This window comes from Desmodus rotundus, chromosome 6 (assembly GCF_022682495.2).
Source record: "Desmodus rotundus isolate HL8 chromosome 6, HLdesRot8A.1, whole genome shotgun sequence".
In the NCBI taxonomy this organism is placed as follows: domain Eukaryota; kingdom Metazoa; phylum Chordata; class Mammalia; order Chiroptera; family Phyllostomidae; genus Desmodus; species Desmodus rotundus.
In genome coordinates, this window is record NC_071392.1 from 144,892,302 (window position 1) to 144,916,405 (window position 24,104).

The 24,104-nt window shown below is 53.1% G+C and overlaps 2 protein-coding genes across 3 annotated transcripts in view; one reads left to right on the forward strand and one right to left on the reverse strand.

The window, feature by feature from the left end:
* Nucleotides 1–145: 145 nt before the first annotated feature.
* Nucleotides 146–14,759, forward strand: NIPAL4 (NIPA like domain containing 4). Its single transcript, XM_024577115.4, has 6 exons — nt 146–433; nt 3,864–4,103; nt 6,675–6,731; nt 7,923–8,013; nt 10,501–10,661; nt 11,317–14,759. The coding sequence occupies exons 1-6, from the start codon at nt 397–399 to the stop codon at nt 11,943–11,945; spliced, it is 1,215 nt and encodes a 404-aa protein (XP_024432883.1). The 5' UTR covers nt 146–396; the 3' UTR covers nt 11,946–14,759.
* Nucleotides 14,622–24,104, reverse strand: part of ADAM19 (ADAM metallopeptidase domain 19) — a 78,481-nt gene continuing 68,998 nt past the window's right edge. Inside the window, exons 19-23 of one of the 2 annotated variants that reach the window (XM_045185059.2) lie at nt 23,620–23,764; nt 22,697–22,781; nt 22,169–22,393; nt 19,571–19,723; nt 14,622–14,744 (exon numbers count right to left, since the gene is read on the reverse strand). In XM_045185059.2, coding sequence (XP_045040994.2) covers nt 14,739–14,744; nt 19,571–19,723; nt 22,169–22,393; nt 22,697–22,781; nt 23,620–23,764 — 614 coding nt within the window. In that variant the 3' untranslated portion in view covers nt 14,622–14,738. Of the gene's footprint in view, nt 14,745–15,425; nt 18,815–19,570; nt 19,724–22,168; nt 22,394–22,696; nt 22,782–23,619; nt 23,765–24,104 lie in introns of those variants that run through there. The other variant, XM_024576937.4, reaches the window with a different exon arrangement.

A 24,104-nucleotide genomic window follows, 5' to 3' on the forward strand; every position in this document is an offset into this window, starting at 1 on the left:
GAGAGGGAACTGGGTGCCTGTCTCGGCTTCGGGAAGGGGTGGCGCCCGGGATCCCGCCCCCTTGCCTCCTGCCCTAAGTGAGGGGCGGCGACTCCCTCGCGGGGAGCCTCCACCCCAGGTAGGTATGCGCTCCTCTGCGGGCAGCTGCAGTGCGGGGTGGGTGTTAGGGGGTAGTGAGAGGGGTGGGCCCGGCCATGGAGTTGCCCAAGACACCGGGTGACTCCTCCCCGGGGACCCTCCCCCTCTGGGGCGCGTCATTCTCCCCACCCCTGGGTCCCGACCCCGGGCGGCTTCTCACACGCCGGGCCAAGCTGGGGACAAGTCTCGGCCACCTGCTCCGGAGCCCGGGAGCCTGGGGCGTCATCCGCGCGCGTCGGTGCGTGCGCCCAGGGCCCCATGGAGTCGCCGGTCAGCAATGCCAGCTGCGAGAACGGTGGGTGCAGAAGGGGGCGGAGGCAGGGGATGCGCCGAGGGGGACGCGGGACCGCCTTTCCTCCCGCATCGCTCCTTTCATTCGCATCCTCTGCTACCAGGCGGCCCAAAACCGAGGGGAGGGGGCTGAGTGGGGCAGTGTGAGCTCGAGTTGTTCCCCACCCAGTTCTCAGGCCTGTCTTGGGAAGGAGCAGGGTTCTGGCCGACTTCCCCCATCTTGGGAGCCGGGTAACTGAAAGGACAGTGGGAGTAAAGGGGGCAAACGGGGTAGAGAGGAGGCAGAAACAGGCATTCTTGGTTGCAACAGGTCACCCTAGAGGTGTGGGGTCCCGGGTGTCATTTCATGTATAGCTGCCTCAGATTCTAGCACCTGCCCAGGTCTGGCTGTCTCCCTAGGGCCCACCAAAGACAGAGGTGAGAAAGAACAACCCAGGAAAGGATGAGGAAGGACCCTTGGCTTTTTGTTGACTTCTTACCATGAACTGAGAAGTAGGCTGGGGCCCTTTACCTGCAACATCTCTTTTAATCCTTAACACAACTCTGGAAGACAGGTGGATACTATTACCTTACTGTCTCCATTCTGGAGACAGAGAATCTGAGGCTCTGAAAAGTCTGGTGACTTGCTCAAGGTAATAGAGTGGGGAAATGGTATAGAACTAGGGCTCTTGGATGCTAAACCTGTGCTCATACCACTATGCTCAGCTCCTTTCTTGGTGTGTCTCCACTTCCCCGCCTCATCTTGGAATTGCGGCCTGTGGGGGAACCCTGTTGTTCTAACTTCTCTCTCCAGTGAAGCTTTCAAAGCCGGCCTGTTGGGTGTTGGCTGCCTTTGGTTTCCTAGCCAGCAAGGTAGTTCATTTTCAGCCTCACCTTCCCCTGGGGAAGAAGACGCTCCCCAGCCCTGGCATATTCTGGAAGAGAAGCAGGAATGCGCTGGCCCAACTCTGCTTAGCAGATGACATCCTTCCCAGAACTGGGTTTCCTTTGGCCCTCAGCCTTCTCTCATTTTCTTTCTATCCCTATAGGAGAACTTGAGTCAATGGAGGGTGCTGTGCCCCTTGGGTGCTTCAGGCCTCCCCAAAACAGTCAAACCCACAGTAGGCCTTTTGGTTCCACCTGCTGGAGATGCCCCTTCAGGAGGGCAGGGGGTGGACGTGGGAATGGGCTTGACCTTCCTCTTGGCCCACGTCCTCCCGGGCTCTGGCTCATTTCCTGAGCTCAGGGAATTCCCCAGATTGGATTCCTGTCTCAGATGAGGAACAGGAGTGAGCAATCAGAACGAGCTTGATTAGGGGCCAAGATGGCTGCTTGTCTCATCTTCTCTCGGTTGTGACACGTCAGAAAGAGAGCTCTGCCACTGTAAAAGACACACAGGTGTCTCCTGGGGGTTTCACAGCCAGCTGCCACTGGGCTTTTGTGTGACACGAGTTGGCACTTCCCCTTCTTGGGGCCTCAGTTTCCCCAGCTGAAAGAGGGCTGTTCCAGCTCTGCTGTTCTGTGCTTCCACGCCCTGGAAGAAAGCTCAACATTGCACTTACTCAGGTCATCAAGACGCCACCCTGTGCTCTGAGTATTCCAAAGCCAAAGCTGCCTGACCCTGGCCTTCGGGGCCCTTCTCGTGCAAGCGTGGTCCTAGGAGATGTGCCTGGCCCAGGCTTATATCCTTGACACAGGGGCCAGGTCTAAAGATGACACCATTAGAAAAAGACCTTCGACCACCAGAGGCCACAAATTCAAATGCCTCCCAGGGCCCAGCACACAACAAGAATGACTGAAGGGAGCTGGGTGGGGACTCTGGGGCGTTGCAAAGAGCGTGTTCTGTTTGGGGCGGGGAGCGCTGCTCTGCAGCAGCCAATTGTTGCAGTGGGGAGGGGTGCCCTGTAAGGTACCTTATATGAGACGCTCATATAAGGTAACCAAAAGCTGCATTTTTATGGCAAATCTCCTGATTTTTAAATATTGGTGAAAAATTCATGTTTTAAAATAACCCTGAAGAGACCAAGTGCAATGCCACCCGCCTTGCCACCTGTTTTGTGGGGGATGCATAGTGGGTAAGAGCATGGGCGTTGGCATCAGGTAGGCTTGGGGTCCAATTCTGGCTTCACCAGTTACCAGCAGTGTAGCCTCCGACAGGTCACCGAATGTACCAGGGTCGTTTCTTTAGCTAAAACTCGGGCATGATCGCCGTGCCATTTGCACGATAGGAAGCCTCACGGGAAGCCCTGGTGCATAGGCCCATGTGAGTCCTAGCACTGGAGGGTTATTGGTTATGCTTTGCACCATTTCCTTGAGCTTGGACAGCTTAGGTTTTTGACTAAGGGTCTGCCCCTCATGCCCAAGTTTGTCCTGTTGTCCTTGGTGGGTTTTTTTTTTTAAGATTTTATTTATTTATTTTTAGAGAGGGGAAAGGGAGGGAGAAAGAGAGGGAGAAAAACATCAATGTGTGGTTGCCTCTTGCATGCCCCCTACTGGGGACCCAGCTCACAACCCAGGCATGCGCCCTGACTGGGAATTGACTTTGAAGGAAATAACTTGGGTTTATAAGAGGAATTGAACCGGCGACTCTTCAGTTCGAAGGCCAGCACTCAATCCACTGAGCCACACCAGCCAGGGCTGTCCTTGGTGTTTATGCCAGAAGGGCAAGCAAGGGTGGGTTGGCTCTGGGGCATGAGGACTGATTCAGACTCTCACAGACTCTAGGACTCAGAAAGCAAACTGAAGACAGGTTCTGAGAGGGACACTGATTCTTCTGAGGCCTGAAGACAGGCCACAGCCACTGACCACGGCACCAGGGGTCTCCGAAGCAAGGCCTGGGAACGGTCAGTCCTAACAAACTGGACGCTCATATTTGATCATCCTCAGACCTAGAAAGGGCTCTGGACTCTCTTACCTCACTGTCTTGTATTACCTGTTAGGGATCTCCACTGTGGCTGAAGTGAGGGATTCGTAAGTGAAGAGGCCTCTGGGAGGGATGCTCTGCATATGATTCTGAGCTGTTGAAGGCCCAGAGGCTGGGGGGTGGGAGGGAAGTGATTCCAATGCCGGGGTGGGAATATAGATTCAACAAGAGCTTGGGGGTCCCTGCCTTTGTTTGGCGCATCAGAATTGCTGAGTGGTTTCAGCTGGAGTTCTAAAGTCAGTCTGTGTTCCTAGGCAAAGTGTGTGACCTCCCATGGCTCCCAAAGTCATATCTATGAAACGGGATTTCAAGGTGGCACTTGCCTGACAGGTGGTTATAAGCATTTGATGAGTTCATGCCAGCCTCGTGTAAGCACTAGTGAACGTTAACCAGTGGTTTCAGGTGGGCGGCCCAGTGTGTGGAAGGAGCCCCGCCGTAGCCGAAGCATGGGGCCCGAAACTGGTCAGTCTAATATTATTAAAGTGTGCCAATGTCCCCAGCATGCCTTCTTCACCATGGTGTTCCCATCTAGGTTCCTTCATCACCCTATACTGCTCCTCCCAGCAAGTTCTGTGCCAGATCGTCGGTGACCTCACCCCCCAGATACCCAGCAATGTCACCTCTCACAGCTGGCAGGAGAGGTTCAGGAAGAACTACAGCTTCTACGTCGGCCTGGGTCTGGCCTTCCTGTCCAGCCTTCTCATCGGCAGCAGTGTCATCCTCAAGAAGAAAGGCCTCCTGCGCCTGGTGGCCTCAGGGGCCACGCGGGCTGGTAGGCTCCTGGGGGTGGGCGGGGGGAGATGGAGATGGGGTGCTGGGCGCCTGAACCCTCAGCCAGCCCTGTGAACCTCCCTTCACTGCAGCAGTTTGAGACCCTGGCCTCGAAGGGCACAAAAGGCTCACCATCATCCCCACTGGAAAGCCAGCCCACCAATAGGAGCCCTTCCTTTATAATCCGGTATTTCCTGACAACCTCAAGCTCGGCCAATTGGGGTGAAGAGAGGGATAGTCTCAGGGCCAAGAATCAGAACCCCCAGGTCTCGCCCTGGTTTTAGTGCTTACTATCTGTGTCACCAAAGACCTGCCGTGACTTCCCTACAAATGGAAATACAGACACCTCTGCCTGGAACAATGCCAGACACTGTCACACCGAACTCCCTTATGGGCTGCGAAAGAACTGCTGAGTCTCTGTCCACAGGGATTTGCTTGCTTGGAAAATAAGATGTGTATCCATGAAACAATTCTTGAGAAATGGAATCATGCATAAAAGAATGTATTCACTTAATTATCATTTCTGGTGTACCTGCTGCGTGCCAGGTGCCATGTTAGACAAGGGCCTCCGTGCCCCTGTAGGGCATTGAATTGAGTGCAAGGGACAGGCAGGTCAATAGGCAATTGCTCTATAGTGTGTAAAGTGCTATTGAGGGGCAAATCGGATGCAGTGGCAATATTTTGGAGGGGCATGTGAAGCCTGGGCTTTGGGCATTTTTCTGTAGAAGTGATCCAACAGCTGAGACATAAATAGTGAGGAGATAGCAAGGTGAGGGGGAAAGAGGAGAACGTAGTGTTCCAGGCAGAAAGGACAGCAGGTGCAAAGGTTTAGAGGTTCATGGGTGACATTAGAAAGCAGATATGGTTCAAAGCGGCTGGAGCGTGGTGGGTAAGAGAGGGGTTTGGGGCCAGATCACGATGGTCTTGTAAACTAGGCCTCAGATTTTGAGTGTAATTATAAGTGACTTTAGGCTTTTGGCAGGGGAGTGACATGCTCTGATTTATGATGACAGAAGGTCCCTGGAGGCTGGGTGGAGAATGGATCAGGGATGAAGTAGAAGACCAATGAGGGGAGAGAGACAACAGAACTTGTGTGGGCCTGGGAAAGAGCAGTGGGCACGGAGACAAGTGTGGAGTCTAGCTCTGAAGGTAGAATTTACTGGGTTTGCTGTTGACTGGCTGGCTCCAAGGGGCGGGTAAAAGCATGAGTCCAGGATGACGCAGCTTTGTGACTTGAGCAACCGGGGAGATGAGGGTGCTGTTTTGTGAGATGAATAATGCAGGAGGAGCAGGTTTGTGGGAAGATGACGTGTTCAAGTTTGGACGTGCTCTATTTAATTTTCTGCTATTTTAATAGCTTTGGAGATTTCAAACCTTAAACTAAAATGCTTTCAGAGCTCTTAACTTTTATGGGACATTTTAGGTCCTTTAGGAACCTAAAGACCCTCACAACAAGTGACAGACAATGTCGGGGTTTTAAGAGAACTGCCTTTAACCTAACCATTATCATCATCATAGCTGATGTTATTGAGCACTGACTATGCGCCAGGCTCTGAGACCATTATGGGAGCAAAACGGACACAATGCCTGGCTTCACAGAGCTTCCATTTTAGTGAGAGAAGTGCCGGCAAATAAACAGGTCGATTCACATCACAAGCGATAAGCACCAGGAAGGAGAAGAGCTGGGTGTGATGAGGGAAAACCCCCAGGGGAAAGAATAGAGACACTGGGTCAGGGAGGAAGGTCTCAAGGGCAGCCCCCCTCAAGCAGAGACCTGTAGAGTGAGCGCAGATCCAGGCAGATATTGCTAAGGAGACTCTTCTGAACGCAGAAAAGCACGGGCAAAGTTCTGAAGGCCGAAGGACCTCATCATTTTTGAAGAGCTAAGAGAAAGCCTGAGCAGCTAGATTGAATATTTGGAAGCCATTGGCCAGCTATACGCGGAGTAATGACATACTCTCTTCTACGTTTTTAAAAGACCACTGGCTTCTATGAAAAGAATAAATTACAAAGGGATGAGAGATGATCCAGAGGAGGCTGTTGCCTCAACCAGGCCAGAGGTGATGATAGTAACTTGGAGTTGGGCGGTGGCTGTGGAGCAGACACACGTGAGATGAACTTTGGAGACGGAATCAGCAGGATGGACCAGATGCAGAAGGTGGAGGAGTGGGAGGAACCAAGGGTGATTCCCTGGTTTCTGGCTTAAGCAACTAGGGGCATGGAGGTGTCAGTTACCGAGTTTCATTTGGTGGGTGGATGGGAAGCATTGAAAATCAAGAGTCCCATTTTGGACGGAGTTGGAGATGCCTGTGAGCAATCCAAGAGATGTGGGAAAGCAAGCAGATATGCGATCAGAGTACATACGTGAAATAGGGACCCCAGCACGTAGAGGGTACTTATCACTTGGGGAAAGGATGAACTCACCTAGGAGGGGGCCCAGCAGCAAGCCCAGAGGGTTAACCACAGCTAACATAGATTGAACCCTTTGAGACTGTGGAGCAAAGGCAGCGGTAGGAAGGGTGCCTGAGAAAGTGTGGCCACACTCTAACTTTATGTCCGTGTCTTTCTACAGTGGACGGAGGCTATGGCTACCTGAAGGACTCGATGTGGTGGGCTGGATTTCTCACCAGTAAGTGGGGACTTCGCTACTAATGACAGTGACCTACTGAAGGCAGAGGCAGAGGTGAAAGGAAGGGTGGCTGGGGCGTTTCTGTCTCTAGTGTGAAGAGTGTGAATGTGAGGCCCAGATGTTTAGGGGGGAACCTGACAGTCTTTGCAGGTAGAACAGCTCACCTGAATCTCGGATCACTTTCCCAACCCAAAGTCAGTTTTTCGTCTATGAAGCATGTGTCCCCAGAGAGGTTTGTACAGAGCTGATAATGATAAAGGAGTCACGTCTCAACTTCCCCTGGAGCACAGAGAGACATCCCTGCCTATTGGCATCTCTTAGATTTCTACATGGCAGAAGCTGGCACTCCTGTGCCAACTGCACTATTCCACAGGCAGTTTGTGGGTTCACTCTGAACATGGCTGATCTGCCATGTCAGGTTTGCCCAGATTTGCACGTTCACATTTCCCCCAATTTCCACCCATCCTCTCTGGCTTTCAAACCCTAATTGTTTCCGATGGAAAATCAGCCAGCTTTCCATTTATAATCGCCTACTTCAGGTTTGGATTCCAGTCTTAGCCGGAGCTATCCCACTTACCATCTGCTTTCATGGGGCAGACCTGGGCCATTTTCTGCCAGCAGAGACAGAAAAGGCAGTCGCAGGAGTCTGCAAACTGGAAACTCAAATGGGAAGAACTGGGCCCTTTGAGAAAGACACTTTCTAACCCAGCTGCCTGTCTGTTGTGGACTACCCACAGTTGCCCTGGGAAAGGGGACTCTATGGACCAGTCAGTACCTGAGAATTGATAACTGTAACTGTTTCTTTATTCGATAATTAACACTTTCTAGAATTTACCTTAAAGATGCAGACCAATATTGGCAGTCCCTGAGACACATTTAACCGTGCCTGTACTAGAAGTCAAGACACCTCGAGAACAGGATGGTGTCTACCCACAACCATGTCGTGTGACCTTGAACTCTGGGTCTAGCTTCCCCATCTTTAAAACGGAAGGCTTTGACCAGGATGATCTGGGCCTGACCTTGATTGGATTCTCCAGGGAGAGAGCACATGAATCAGGATTTTAAGGGAGGGTAGCCTGGGATTCTATGAATGGTCAAATGCGGAATGAAGCCGTCTCCACCCAGATTCATCTAGGCAGGAGATGGGGAAGTGGAGCCACAACTAACCTCTTCTCTACCTTCATTTCCTAGTGGCTGCTGGAGAAGTTGCCAACTTCGGGGCCTACGCATTTGCTCCTGCGACGGTCATCACTCCTCTGGGAGCCATGAGTGTCCTCGTAAGGTTGTTGTCACCTCTCTTGCTTTCTCTGGCTCCTTCCTACTTTCCTTTCTTTTTAAAATTTTTATTTATTGATTAGAGAGAGAGAGAAACATTGATTGTTATTCCACTTATTTATACATTCATTGGTTGAGTCTTTTATGTGCCCTGACTAGGGATTGAACCCACAACCTTGGTGAACTTGGACGATGCTCTAACCAATTGAGCTACCCGGCCGGACTTCCTATTTTCAGTTTGTTGGGGTCTGGCACTGCCAGTGGGGTCAACTCCCACTAGCGATCAGGGACGTGGGTCGGTCCCAGCTCCCAGAAAGCGGCAGCATGTTGTTCAGAGCTCTGGCTCCTTGAATTTCTTGCTGTCAGTTGCTGTATTGTCCCCTCAACTTACCGGGCAGTGGAGGGGCAGGCCAAGCCCAAACCAGCGGGAAGCGCTTCCACCGCCACCCATCTGAACGTCTCATGTCAACGTTGTGATGCCCCAACAGGAGAAGCTTACAAGTGAAAAGCATGAACCCTAGATGAACATTCCGAGTCCTCACCTTAGCTCTCCCACTGCGTAGTTACATTACCATGTGCAAGTCACTTAACCACTCTAAACCCCAGTTTCCCCACCTGCCGCACAGGGATGCTAATAACACCTGCCTGAGGGCATTGCTGCAGGGACCAAATGACATGGTGCACAGACAGTGCATGGTTAGGCTGGCACTGAAGCATAACCATGGCTAACATATATGAAGGGCTTACTATGTGCTGCATGTTCTAAGTGTATTCTGTGTACTGTCTCATGTAATCCTGACATCATCCCTGCTAATTAGAAAGTAGGGGCAACCTGATGCTGAAAGAGGTTAAGCAACTTGGACAAGGTCACCCAGGTCCTAGGAGGCTAGGCCACGGTCCCCATCCGGGTAGTCAAATGTCGGAGTCCGGGTGCTCAACGGCTGTGCTGTGTTGCCTTGCAAACGTCTGCTAGCTTTAAAAATAACTGATACTAAATTTGTGTGTTTCCCATTGTCCCATTCCTCCCCAGCCACAAACATAGCCCCTCTGGGGCGGGGAGGGGGCGGTTCCTGAAGCCCCATTTGAAGCTGGAGCCCTGGCAAATACTAGCCAACCACACCCAGTAGTCATAATTTTCTCTGTTTTGGTTTACCTTCTTGACAATAACTTGGCAACATTTATGCAGTCAGAAACAAAACAAAACCAAACAAACAGAGCGGGGGCTCACATTGCACAGCTGGCTGGTGTAGCAGTGTGATCACGACTGCGTATCTGATCAGGTTACAAATCCCCACCCGCGGGAAGTTGGGAGAGTCAGGAGCTCTCCCATGTGCGACCCCTGCCTGTGCTAATGCCACCGGACCCACCGGAACGGGCATGTGGGTGACATGTTTTTGGTAGTTTTAGAGGAGATGGGAAACATCCAGAAGAACTTGGACATCAGTGCCCTCTAATTGGTTCCTAGGCTGGATAACAGATTTTTACCCTAAATTATGCTAACTTTGTAAAGAAACAAAAGCATGCCCTAGCGATTATATCTATCTTGCCCAATTTCCCTCGCTCCTTCCCTCACTTCTGCTGGCTCATCTGGAAGATGTGAGGGGAATGAAAATTACATCATCTAGGAACAGCAAGGAAGTGGAGGTGTTCTGCCCAGAAAAGAAAGAGAAGACACAAGGAAGTCAGAATTCTCCTTAGTGATGTGTAGAGAAAAACCATAGGCCTTACAAGGAGAGAGAATTGGAGCTAAATCCTGGCTCAGCAAATAGTCAGTCGTATGGTCTTGCCAAGTTGTTTTAACCTCTATGAGACTGTTTTCTCTTCTGTAAAATGGGGATAGCATATTATACTCCTCAAAGAGTTGTGAGATTCTAGGGGGGTGATGAATGGAAAGTTCTAGTGTAATCCCTGTAGGGTGTGTAGTACAGGCCAAAGGCACAGTGCCTGTAACTGTCATCGTGCTTGTTTATATTGGTACCTACAAGAGGAAGAAGGAATGAATTTGTTCTGTGTGGCTCAAGGAACAGAATGGAATAATCAGTAGAAAGCACCATAATTTTGGTGTATAATTAAGATGAACCTACAATGCATTCATTTGCCTTGTGAAGGGGTGAGCTGCATACCACCAGGGGTATACAAGCCAAGGCTGAAAGCCACCTGTTTGCAATGCTAGGAGAAGATGTGCTCATTGGGCAGAAAGTTAGACAAGAGTGCTTTGAAGCGCCCTTCCAACGCTTCTGCTTTGGAATACTTTCCGTCTCTAAAATGAAAGAAACTCACGTGTCGTCCTCGCTTCCTCCGGCACACACTGTAACCCTCCCGTAAGTGAGTTGCTATTGCCAGCAGCTTGGGGGGGCTCTAGAAAATCTTCCCTAAGAGAGACAAGTGCTTCCTGACCTGTCGGCTCCACGAGCCCTTGCTCAGACCCTATTTCTCTTGGGGGCGCTGGCCCAGGCCTGGCTGCCTCAGCCCCTCCTCCTGTCCCCACCCGCAGCGCCATCATGTCCTCGTATTTCCTGGGAGAAAGTCTGAATCTGCTGGGAAAGCTGGGCTGTGCCATCTGTGTGGCTGGCAGCACGGTGATGGTGATTCACGCCCCCGAGGAAGGAAAGGTCACCACCGTCGTTGAGATGGCCGCCAAGATGAAGGACACAGGTAGGCACCAAGCCTGGTTAGCAGGAGAGCGCAGGGCGCTGCCCCACGTGGGAGGGCCGACTGGGCTGGGAGCGTCTCAGGTGGAGAAGGCAAGACCACATACAGGATTCCCAGCCTGGGATATATTATGCCACTTAGCGTGCTGAGGATGTGCCAGGCACTGTCCTAGTGCTTCGTCTGCACTGGCTCAGTCAGTTCAGGCTGCTAAGACGGAATACCGTAGACTGGGCGGCTTATAAACAACAGACATTTATTTCTCACAGTTCTGGAGGCCGCGAGCAGGGGGCCGGCAGATTGTGTGTCTGGCGAGGGCCAGCTTCCTGACTCTTACCTCACCATCTTCTCACTGTGTCCCCTCTGGTGGAGGGGACGAGGGAGCTCTCTGGGGTCCCTATTTTGAGGCCACCGATCCCCTTCATGAGGGCTCCACTCTCACGACCCAGTCACCCCCCAAAGGCCCCACCTCCTCACACCCTCACCTGGGGGTTAGGTTTCAACCTAGGAATTTGGGGAGCTACAATCAGCCATACAGCGTGCGTGACCTCATTTAATGCTACAAGAAAAAGCTCTCAGTGGAAGGTCTTGTTATTAGCCTTGCTTTACAAATGAGGACACTGTGGTCCTGGGGGTAACCCGTCTCCCTCTGCTCCTGAAGGGTACATCGTGTTCACTGTGCTCCTGCTGGTGTTCTGCCTCATCCTCATCTTCGTTGTGGCCCCACGTTACGGACAGAGGAACATCCTCATCTACATCGCCATCTGCTCGGTGATTGGGGCCTTCTCGGTGTCTGCCGTCAAGGGTCTGGGCATCACCATCAGGAACTTCTTCCAGGGGCTGCCCGTCGTGCGGCACCCCCTGCCCTACATCCTGTCCCTCATCCTGGCACTTTCGCTCAGCACGCAGGTCAACTTCCTCAACAGGGCGCTGGACATCTTCAACACCTCCCTGGTGTTCCCCATCTACTATGTGTTCTTCACCACGGTCGTGGTCACCTCCTCCATCATCCTCTTCAAGGAGTGGCATAGCATGTCTGCCGTGGACATTGTGGGCACCCTGTCCGGCTTTGTCACCATCATCCTGGGCGTGTTCATGCTTCATGCTTTCAAAGACCTGGACATGAGCCAAACGACCTTGCCCCACACGCACAAAGACCCAGCCCCTCCTCCTGCCCCAGAGCCCCCTGCCATTATACTAGAAGACAAGAATGTCCTTGTGGACAATATAGAACTCTCCAGCACCCCGTTGCCGGAAGAGAAGGCCAAAGTATTTGTCATCCATTCCTAAAGCTCGGAATTCACGACAGAGAGGAGGAGCCCTGCGGGATAGCCTGACTTCTCAGTTTCGGAGCCACCTGGTCTTTTTCAGTGCAGCTGTGACCCCTGGGCTCTCTTTTCTGAGACGTTCATTTATACCTCATTGCTGCTTCCAGGAGAAAAAGCCCCACCCAGTGAGTGGGGGGGGCAGAACTTCCTGGAAACACAGCCTCAGTGACCAAACACCAGACTTACATTGTCGCTAGCAGGTCCCTGTACCTCCCTGCCCACGTGTTTCCTCGGTGCCATCCATATGTTGCTGGGAAGAAGACAGAACGTGACCTGTTGAATGTAGCACACAGATGCATCTAAGAACGTCCCTGAGATGTTGGTCGTCAGGAAATCCTCCTCTCTTGTTCTCCTGGGGCTGATTGGCCACTCCTTAGCCCGAGGATGCTGTGAGGCTGGCTCCCTGAGGCTCGGAGAGCCGTTCGCCACGCCTCCCCATCCACAGCCGACAGAGAGCCGGCTTATGAAAACTGTCTTGCTGCTTTTGCTGCTTCCTCTTTGGAGACAGAAGCAAGGCCTCAGCTGACCTTCTTACTGTGAAAGTCACCTGACGTCTCAGGGAAACACTTCCACCAGCCTCGCTCCACAAGCAGTGGGGCCCGGAGGTCAGCATCTTTGTTCCCATGGACTGCACCCCATCCTCCCCTTCTCTCTCTCTCTCTCTGCACCCCAAGGAGCCAGCCACTGAGACGCTCAGGCAATTATCTCGGAGCTCAGAGCAAAGTGACAACCACAACAAAAGATGCTTTGTAGCCACACTCTGCTGGCCAAAGCCAGGGTTTCATTTGCCTCAGAGCACGGCAATTGCACTGCTCTTGGAAGTACCCTGTCGAGCTGTTGACAGAATGCACTTTTTTTTCCTCAAGGAGTAAACCAGAATGATCTGGGGAGATGAGGAGAGTGAAGAGCAAAGTCAGGACTTGGCAGGAAGCAGGCACTGGCCCTGTGGAAACCCAGTTAACTTTTGTGTTTACTCCAGTGCCCAGCCAAGACCCCGGGCGAAGAGGGCTCTGGGTAATTTCTGAGCTCCTGCCTTTGAGGCTTGGCCAGTGGGACCAGCTTTAAACTTCAGTGACCAAGTGGGGTGTAGGTTTGGCATGGGTGGGTGCATTCTGGCTGTTGGCCCGATTGCCACCAAGCCCTCAACTCCACCGATGAGCTTCCCGCCCTGGGCAGCAGCATGTCATGATGCTCTAACACCACCTGCCTTGGGGACTGCCTTTGGTCCCCTCACGTTTGGCCAGAGGGGTTCACGAAACAAGAGCATATGGAGAGAGATATAATTGGTACCCTTCCCCTCGTGCCTTCTTTCTAACTGCAGGAGTGTGGGAGTTGGTACAGGGACCATTGAAAGGCAAGTAAGGGAGCCAAGTGCCTCTGTAAAGAGGGAAGACTTGATCCTCAGCCCCCAAGTTGGGGTTGCACCTCCCCTGTATGGCTCCATCCCTGTGTTTACATACCACACCCTAAGTGCAGCCAAGCCCAGGCCAAACTCTTGCTGGACTTGGACCTCCAAGGTTCAGCTGACCAACGGGCTGGCTTCCTGCACCTCCAGCCTTAAATGCCCAGTTTTTAATGAATGTGGATTTGTCTGTGACTAAAGTCAGTGCAACATGCTGGATCTTGAGCACAGAAGTAATCTAAGGACCCTTGAGAGAGTGGTCTGCAGGGTCAGGAATAAAGACCTCCGAGTGTGTTCACTTTACACTTGTGTCTTAGCCTTCCTGGGACACGGAACAGTTACTCTGGTTTCACTAGTGCTGGGAAGCTGGTCCCCGATCTCTGGAGGGTTGTGGCTTCCAAGGAAGTCCCTACAGAGGTTTTCAACAGCCGTCACTAGAGTGGGAAAGGCTGTTTTGGGAGCAGAGTCAGTAGAAGACACTCACCCCTTGTTAATGGTTGAAACTCCTAGGAGCCTAGCGTAGTGCTAAGAGCTTCACATAAATTTCTCTTTAAGTCCTTACAAACCCCCAGCCAGATATGCTTTTTAGCCTGACTTTATGTATGAGGAAAGGGTCTAGGGGAGGTCAAGTAATCGCCCAAGGCCACACGGCCAGGAGAGTCGACCTTGATCTCTGGCTCCCAATCCTCAGCCTTAACCACCAGGCAGTGAGAGTGTCTCCAAAGGTTCAGTTTGCCCCCGACTGCAGTCTGATGTGACTGTGTTCATCTCCTTTCGATCTGTCCTGTCCCCCCCTTCAATGGCAGCCGTCTGTGATTCCGCTCCTCAGAGTACACGGTGGCCACGAAGGCCTCACAGGTGTCCTGAGCACATAGTTGGCGCTCATAAAAACATTTATTGAATGAAGGCACAACACCATAGTCCTTCTGTGGCCAGATGCTCTTGGGGCCATCTCAACCCAGAACAGATCCTCACAGAACCTCATGTTAAACAGAGCGACTCTGAAGCTGATGCTGAGCACTGAGTGACAGCCGGGTGCTGTCCCACAGGGCACTTCACTGAGGATCACGCCCCTTCAGAGGGAGCTATGGTTCCCACCAGGGTTCTGGAACTTACCGCTATCACACGTCTAGTACGGCAGCAGATGCAGAATTTGAACCCAGGTCCGTGCAGCCAGGCTCTGTGTCTTACGCTGCTGACCAGCCTGTGACGATCAACAGCTGGACACTGCAGCTGGTATAGATGACAGTGTTAGGCAGGCAGGGGTGTTTGGGTGGAGGGGCCAATTGCGTGAGCAAGCATTTTAGGAGTCCGGGCATTTGTGTCCAATGCCTTTGACATCCTTAGGCAAACTCATCCCTACAAAAAGTTAGAAAAGTATAATCGGATATCAAGGACCCCTCCCAAGGCTTTTGTGAAGATGAAATGAGATCAACCAGCACTCAGAGCCTCGCGTGTGTCCAGCACCCAGTAAATGTTACCTCCTATCCTGGTTGTTATGATTCTGTCTCTCTTACGGAACCTCAACACTCAAGTGGGGATCGAATGAGAGAAAGGGGGTGGCACCCTTTTGCAGACTGAGAAGCACTAATGGATGAGCTGTTAGCACACAGTGCTCTGGGGTCCGAAAGCACGCCCTAGCCCCGCTCCACCCTGCCCATGCAGCCCAAAAGACCTCGGGCAAGGCCTCCCCTCTTTGACGTGCATGGTCCCTAGCAATTAAGATGAGAAAAGCAGAAGGTCTCAGCAGCCTCTTAACCTCATATCAGGGAACCCAGGATCACTCATGCCTTTAGTGTCCCAAGACCCAATTAAACTGGACCAGCCTATGTCCCGGTACACAGAGAAGCAGCCCCTTCGACTGGTCCCGGGAAACCCAAGGCTTCTGTAGAGCTCCAGTCTCCCCCCACGGCCCGATGGCTGGACTGATGTCTTTGCGGCTCTCTCCCTCTGAGGAGCCTCCTGTGACAGATCCTCTCCAGGCTGAGCGGGAGGACATCAAAACTCACACACAGAAAAGAGTCGCCACCAGACAACATTTCAAATGTCAATTTATTTTAATTAAATACAAACAAGGAAAAAAGGCACCATGGCCCATTCAAGTATTTTGCATAGATGTACAAATATTGTAAACAATTAATAGGTGGACAAGAGAGAAGAGGATGTTTTCCATGAATAATCTCCCAAATAAAAGAAAATTCACATTGCCCTGGATCCCAGACACTTACATACACACAGTGGATGGTGTGAGAGGATGTGAGGGAGGGTAACTCTGGGGGTGCTCGGCTTGGATTCTGCAGAACCCCTCTTAGCACCTTTCCAGTTGGCGTCCCCATGGCTTTCTTGGTGTCCAGCAGAGCTGTTACAGGCGCATTTCACACAATCACTGACTTTAGAACTGGTCCCTGATTTAAAGATTTAAGTATGCAAGTCTTCCACCCCCTCAGCCAAATAACAAATTAGAACAGAGGTAAGGGGGGGCTTTATTCAGAAGGATTATTGCAAGAGATGGCGAGACAACTGCAATGCGGCTGAGGGACCCCTGCAGTCCCGGGAGATCCGCAGACGTCTCAGAGCTGGGGCAGGGAGGGGCTTTTCTTTTAGAGGGAGAAGTAAACGAGGCTACAAGACCCGAGGGCAAGCCGGCAGTTCGGACTGGGAGCCAGGTGCCTGGGCTGAAGTTCCCACTGAGACAGGCAGGGAGCCAGGCGCTGTCTCCCTCGAGGTCCCCTGAGGTTTACATTTCAGAGATGGCTCCCAGGCTCTTGAGAAAAACATTTCCAGGGTTGTAAAGCTGGCAGAAGGCTAAACGAGCTTTTAGAAAGATTTATGTGCATCTTCATCTGCACACGGGACTGGTTAACTCACCCCACCAAGCCTCCGGAAAGCTCCTCTCCTTGCCCTCTGCCTTGAGCCTGGACCCACCCTCCGCCTGAGCCGACACACAGCCCCTGCCCCCAAAGGCCAGGCACAGAGATGGTCCCTGACTGTACTGCTAGCCAAGTTCACTCCTCCCTAGAAAAGCAAAGGCCTCTTCCTCTGAGCTTTGGGATGAGGGCAGATGTCAAGCAGCTTGCCCAAGCATTGTCCCTACTGCAGTAACCCTTTCAAAGGAAGTCCCTCCTTCCTTAGGTCCAGATTTATCTTTGTCACCTCCCAGCAGCCTGTGGGCACAGGAGGGAAAAGGGGCACCTCATGGCCGGTCTCACTCGTGGGCAGCCACCTTGGCCTGCCGGATTGGCGATGCCCGGCTCTCTGAACACAGCCAGGAGTGAAGCATTAAATAGAACCTGCTGCCAAAAGTCTCTCAAAATTTAACGTGTCAACCATCTTCCAGTTCACAGTACAGTTTGATGGGATGGAGGTGGTATTAAAGTAATAGCAAATAGAAACGAACAAGAAAGCAACAACCCAACTCTCTTTTGGTTACGGTTCCAGGGAGGGTGGACTTCAGGTTCACAAGGCTCCAGCAGCCACTGTGGCATTTTCCCTTCCGAGCCTTCTGCCTCCTGACTTGAGGGAGGAAAGCTGGACCAGCCACAGGAACATCTGTGAGCCATGGGGGTGCCTTTAAGGGTGATGATTTTTTTTGGTGGGGGTTTGTTTTCACCTTGACCTTTCTGGGACCCAGCATTGAGGCCTGGGACAGTTGCAGTAGCACACTTCAATGGCAGGTTGTCCCTGACTCGGTCGACAGCAAAGAAGGTTGAGACTGGCCATGGGGGACAAACAACCAGGGCCCATGTCAGGGAGACAGGGGCGTGAACATCATGACTCCCTGAGGGAAGAGAACCCCGTTTTCCTGAGATCTTTCTAGAGCCGCCCCACGTGTGTCCCCGGGTGCAGATCCCAAACCTCCCACTTGTCTACAAACCCACGACTGAGCACCGTTGTGTGCTGAGTACTGTAAGAGGGGCCGAGGGTGGAGAGTGAAAGCTCAAGTTTCTTCCTTTCACTGAGGTTTTCAAGAGCCGCACAGCACCTTTCAGGGGGTGGGAGACAGCGCCAGAGAACATTCCAGAGACAAGTCGTCTGATTTAGCAGAGCACCACACAGCCCTCCTGCCCGGCTCTGGGGCAACCCCCCGCCCGGGCTGGTCCCAGCTCTCTTTCTGCAAGCGCAGGTAAGGGCAGTGACCAGAGAGAACACAGGGAAGTAGACCATAAACCCCTGGCTGGCCCCAGCTCAGACTCTGTTCCCTCAAGACTGCTGACTGCTGTTTCTCCAGGGGCCTGCAGAGACAGGTGTGCTCTCTGCTCAGGGACCAGACCCGGGGACAGACGAGGGTTCCTTGGATGTCTGCCCCCTAGGCCACTACGCCTGCTGCCGTTCCTGGGGACCTTACCTACATTTAGGTCAGGGAGTAGGGGGGAGACCTTCACCCTGCTGAGGTCACAAAACACATTGAAAAATAATCGATGGAGCCAGCCCTGGAGGCAGGACCCTGACGTGTAGGTCCAAGCACCAGATCCCCAGGAAGTCAGGGCTGCCGAGGGTCCGCTCTCCGCGGCACCGCACATGGGGTGGGTCCAAGTAGGGGAGGAGAAATTAAAAGCGCAGGGTACGTGGAAAGTGCAGAAGAGAAAACGAGGGCAACCAAGGATCATCTTTGAGAGTCAAGAGTCGAAACCTTTGGCATTAGGGCTCAGAGGAGGCCTGGTGCTCCCCCTGCTGTCTACACTGCCTACAAATAGTACCTGGCTGAGTCAGAGTGACCCGTGTAAATACGGGGATGTGGGGGTTTGGGGGCAGTGAGGAGGGGACTGGATTTGTTCACATGGCAGCAGAGCCAAAAGCTGTGACTCCAGCCAAGCCCTGGGCAGGGGCACAGCAGTGGCTGGTGTGACCCCCTCGAAATCTCAGAGCTACAAAGGCTGGGTAAGTTCCCAGGCTCGGTCTAGCCCAGCACCTTCGAGGAAGACAGAAGTGATGGAAAGCTCTCGTGCTTACCCCCCACCACAGGACGAGGAGGGATGGCTTCTCCGAGCTAAGTCCTCCGAGACTGCGGGCCGAAGGGGACTTTTCCCAGCTAGGCATCCTGGCTCAGACAGCGGGCCGTGGACACCTTTGAGGTGAGGGGCCAGGCGAAGGGAGGCTGGAGAAGCTGCCATTCGTCCTCTCCTGCATCGGCACACCCCTCCCCCCACCCCCGGGCCTGTATATTGCACAAAACACTTGGATGCTATTGGATAGTGGTCCCTCTGGGCCTCCGAGGAGACTGGGGAGGTGCTGAGTCAAGAAGGAGATTTTCAGAGATGCCGTGGTTCCAGGGGGAGGGGAGGAGGGGAGGAGGGCTCAGAGGCGGCCAGACAGGCTTCTTCCAGATTGCGGTGTTCAGAGTCCTCAAGAATAGGGGAGCAGCCCCTTAGGCAGGTCTAGATTCTGGAGCTAGTCATCCCCCCAGCCCTGTGTGATCTGTAGTCAGGAAACTGTGGAGAGAAAGAGGGGGGAGGGAGACAGACATCAGCTACCTGCTGATCAGGGGGTCACGGGGAGCCGTCCTCTGGGTTTTGATGGGTCGGATGGGTGACAGCTGGCCAGCGACAGGAATGGTTTCCCATGGAAGTCTGTGACATGTCTGCTAGACCGTCAACCCCACATGGTGACTGACAAGCCATCCCCCTGCCTCTGCCCCAAAGCTGCAGCTCAGTGCACAGATCTCCTAGGGCCCCCTGGGAACACAGGGAGTCAGCCAGCTTCCTCACCTCCCCTGTGCCCGACTCCTGGGACGGCAGGTGGAGACCACATCAGCCCAGGGAAGAGCAGTCATTTGTGCGCGTCCTACCACAGGCTGGCAGTTTATGTAAACTAACTGCCTTGACCTTCATAGCAACCTGGGGAGGCTGGCTTCATGCTTCTTATAGCCTCTCTCCAGGAAAAGAAACAGACTCGGGAGGGTGACTTGCTCAGGGCCACCCAGCCAGTCAGTGGCAGATCTAGGTGTGAAGCCATCACAGCCCAGGTTTCTAAGCATCACCTTTCACATGGAACAAAAAACTCCCTATCACCCATTTAGGGGAGAGTCACACAGATACCGAGAAACATTACGCATTTGTCCTTGGCCTTTGTTCTGGAGGTTCAGCCCTACAACAAGCAGCGTGAACTCTGAGGTTTTCTCAACCACAGTCTTGTCCCCTGGAGCCCTCTGGCTTCAGCTTTTACCTCGAGGGCTTCCGCAGACTCACCTTTGAGGCAGGTGCTCCCAGAGGCCGGGAGTGGTGAGGGGCAGTGGCAGTGGGCAGCAGTATGGGGGCGCCGCCTGGCCGGGGGAGGTTCTTGCGGCCTGGCACCGGGTTAGCCGGGAGAGCCTTCTGGGGTGGCCGGGGCCTGGAGAAATCCTGGGGAGAAAGCCACAAGCCTCACTCAAAGCCCAGAGGGGCCTGTTCAAAAGAAAATGTTCGATACACTATACTCTTGGATCCTGTTTAAAAAGAAGTCATGCGCATATGTGTTTTAGTGCTCAGGAAAATGCCTTTTGGAGAGCAAGTTGGCAGTATCTATTAAAATCAGAAAGAATCATCTCCTGATCTAACAATTCCACTCCCTACTACCGATGTCAGAGAACTACCTGCACAGGTCCACAAAAGTGAAATGACAAGGGCATTCCCTGCAGCACTGTTTGCGACAGCAGAAGCAACAATAGATAACCGTAATTTCCACCGATAGACACATTGCCGAATTGATACAGTGACATAGGATGCAGCCTTCAGAATGAATGAAGCAGTGCTGACGTGGGAAGGGGATCCAGTGTCAGGAAGCTGAGGCACAAGCTACAGAGGACGGTTTACATAAAACACACCACCACGGGTGGCCCTTGCGCCCACCCCCAGTGTCACCGCAACTGGGAAGTCGGCAAGCTGCGCAGACCGAACTGGTAACGGAGGCTAGCAATGGGGTGAGTGGGGAGGGGGCTCGCCCAGGTGAACCCGTTATGTTTCCAGTAAGACCATATATGTGTATTACCTGTGCAAATAAAAATAAGATTGAAAAATGACTGGTTCGCTATGGGGGACACGGTGAAAGGAATTCTTTCCTCTCTGCGTTTGTATCACCCTCATGCTTCATCACCTTCTCACTAAGGGCCTTCCCAGACCACCTTATTTAGAATCACAACACCCCCACACCTGGCCACCCACGATGGACCTGGTGCCCAGTGCCCTGGGGTGAGGCCGACACCATCTTCCTTCAACAAGCCTCCAGCATGGGTTGCTCAGGATGGTCTGAACGGACTTGCTCCCTGGTCTCTCTGCCCACGCTCTGTTCTCCCACCACACCCGTGTCGCCATGCATTGCTCTCTCCCCTCTTACTCCCTTTCTCTCCTCTCCACTGCCATGGGCCTCCTACAATTCGTATGTTGTAGCCCCAACTCCCAGTGCCACCGAACGGGACAGTCTTTGGAGACACGGCTTTTAAAAAGGTGATTAAGTTAAAAGGAGGCCCTAATCCAATCTGATCGGTATCCTTAGAAGAGGAAATGTGGACGCACAGGGAGACCCAGGGCAAGCATGCACAGGAAGGACCGTGTGAGGACACAGGAGAAGCCAAAGAGAAAGGCTGCGGATGAAACCACATCTACTGACACCTGGTCTTGCACGTCCAGCTTCCAGACTGTGAGAAAATCACAGTCTATTGTTTAAGCCACTCAGTGGCGTTTGCTGAGGCTGCCTGAGCAGGCTAATGCCCTCTCGTCTTCTGGCTCCTTCCTCTCGCTCCCTCCCTCTCCCCTTTCTCTGTCAGCCTCTCCCCTCCCCTTCTGCACTGCTTTTCCCAGCCCACCCCTGCCCCAGGTGGGAAAACGGGAAAGCTGAGGTTTCACCTTATCAGAAAACCAAACCTGATGCTCTCAGCTCTGTCAAACTGTGACACTGCCCGTGTCCCAGGGGCCCTCCAAGACCTGCTGCCAACACCACAGACCTTAGGTTCAGAGACAGGCTGGGCTCCCATGGAGCCCTCTGGACGGTGCCCAAGAAAAGCAGTCCCGGGAGGAAAATAAGCAAATCCCCTGCTCCCCGATGGGGTCACACCCAAAACACACAGTTAGACTCGGGAAGGCAGCAGGTCCGGCCACCGCCCGGGAAACATCTGTGCATGTGCTGCGGGCGCTCTGCCAGAAGCTATGGCGGCAGCCACCAGAGCCCAGACACGCCGGGTAAACCAGCAGCCGAGCAATGGGGGTGGGGCACGGCCCAGACCCCAAGCCACCTCCCAGAGCACCCTGCCCCTGACCTGCCCCACAACGAGCCAGGCCGCACAGGACCTCCTCCGTCAGACGTCCTGGCCAGGGGGAGACTCTGACAGGTACACGTTAGGGGTAATTCCTAAGATGAGAGAAGTGTGAGGCCACCAGACCCAGGCTTCGCGGGTCAGAGAAGGCTTCTAGGGAGACGGGGCATCTAAGAGATCTGCACGCGAGGGGGAGCTGGGCGTTTGGGAGGAGGAAAGTGCACCAGGAAGCAGAAAAAGCATTTGCAAAGACCTAGAGAAGAGAACAAGACCACGGGGAATGGAAAGCAGCTGATTTTGGGTGGAAGGTAGGTGGTGGCTTGTCACAAACTAGGTCAACCAGAGAGGAAGTCCTCCGTCATTCAGGGGCTGCCTGGGGAGGGTATCTCCCCTCAGCTTTTGCTCTCACCCTGTAGCTACTGGAAGGCAGAAACGGCAGTCAGCTCAGACTCGGAGAGTTCCATCGTCCCAGCCTTGGTAACCCCCTGCCCCACCCCATTGCTGGCGGCCTTAAAAGCAATGAACGCCCCCAGCCCAGGGTTGCTGAGAACTCACTTACCTGGGAGAGGATGCAATTTGGTAGGGGAGGCATCGGCCGGCTTGGGGGTGGCCTCCTAGATGACTCCTTCCTCTCTACTTGGGACCCGGCCCCTGGGGGGTTCCTAGGAGCCCTGATGAGGTGTGCTGGCAATGGCATAGGAGGGGACCCACCATGCAGATAGTCTGGAGGGGGCCGGGGAGGAGGCTGGAGGGGCTTCCGTGGGGTTTCAGGGGTGTTGGTCACCTGTATGCGTAAGACAAGGAATGTCTTAAGACAAAGGAACCCTCAATGCACTTAAGAACTCAGGGGTGCCCTTGTGAGATGACCAGAGGCCGAGGGAGAGCGGGGTGACTTGCTAGATCCTGGGGATCCCAGAGGTCAGAGCCTTTACAGTCATCAGGGGATGTCAGAACCAACTGGATGTCCCTGATGCCAAGGAGGTGGCTTTTGTTATCAATCTCACGGGACACAGAGGCTCTTAGGAAAATCCAGTAGGGTCCTGAGGGTAAAGGAAAAGTAGCAAAGTTCAAGGTGCAAAGCCCTTACCTTCCGCTTGCCCTGGGGGGTCTGCAACTTGAACGTCGGGTTGGCATGGCCAGTTCCACTGCTCTGAGACACCCTGAAGGGACAGCTAATAACAAGGAATGGGGAGAAGATGGGAAGAGGGGGTGATCATTGAAGGTCAGTGCCTGGCCCCTCTAACCCAAGCATGGCTAGTAAGCAGCTGTATGTTCCCCCCAATCTGCTCTGGAGGAAGTGGGATTGGTCCCCCTGAACTGCAGCTTCCTAGGTGTGAAGACATGTGACAATGGAGAACTCCCAGGGAAAAGAGCTGGCTTTATATGAAGCAGAGTTTTCCTCCGCACCTTCTCTTCACCCTTTTAAGACCTTTCTCCCCCAAGGAGACAGCGATGTCATCAGCCACCAGCTAATAGTCCCCCTTAGGTATCGAGTCACGAGGACCTGGGCTTTAAGATCCCCTCCAGGACAAGTACAGTTTAACACAGGACTCAGAGACTAGACATCTTCCCCATCCCAAGGAATGAATGGCTTTAAAAAAATAAAAAACTCAGTCTTTGTCTTGAGCTGCTGTCCAGCTACCCCTGGGAGTGTCTTGGGCTAGTCATTCCTTCTCTGTTGCCTCAGTTTCCAGCTCTTTAAATGGGGAGCAAATCAATTAGATAAAGGGTGGGAAATATATTTCTTCAACTTGACTTGGGTGGGGGCATTGTGCCGAGAAGCATTCTGATGTGGAGACCACGCTCAGCAGAGGACACTCACAGTAAGGCCAATGAGCACTGCCTGCCACAGCCTTGGACACGGCCGAGGGGAGGAGCAGCGTGCACCCTGGGGCGGCCTTCCCGGAATTAGACCCACCACCACACCACCAGCTTTTCCGCCTGGTACCGCACACAGAAAGCACTATGATCCGCAACGGACCCCAAGTCCTTCACGGCACTCCATCGTACCTGAACTGTTGCCGCAGCTTGGAGGGAAGGGCGAAGGGCTTGAGTTGGCTCAGTTTGCTGTTCTGCTTGCAGCAGTGGTACAGGAGCGCCAGGGCCACCAGCACGAAGACGGCTGAGAACACTCCGGCCAGCACGGGGCCCACACCTTCCCGGAGCAGAACCAAGAGACTGAGACGCTGTCTGCGCCACAGCAGTGGATTTCAAACAACATATTCTGATTCTTGTTCAGATACTGATTTGCATTTAATGTGTGTTACTTATTTTAACTTAAAAATTATAATAAAGAGAATTTTTAAAAGGCTTGGAAACCAAAGGGTTAAAATCCTTGAGATGCCCAGGGGAAAAATGTGAGTTTTTCTGAGTGGTTCATAATTGTATGCTTTGTCCATCTAGCAGGGGTGTCCAGCCTGCAGCCCGCGGGCCGCACGCAGCCCAGGATGGCTGTGAATGCAGCCCAACACAAAATCACAAATTTACTTAAAACA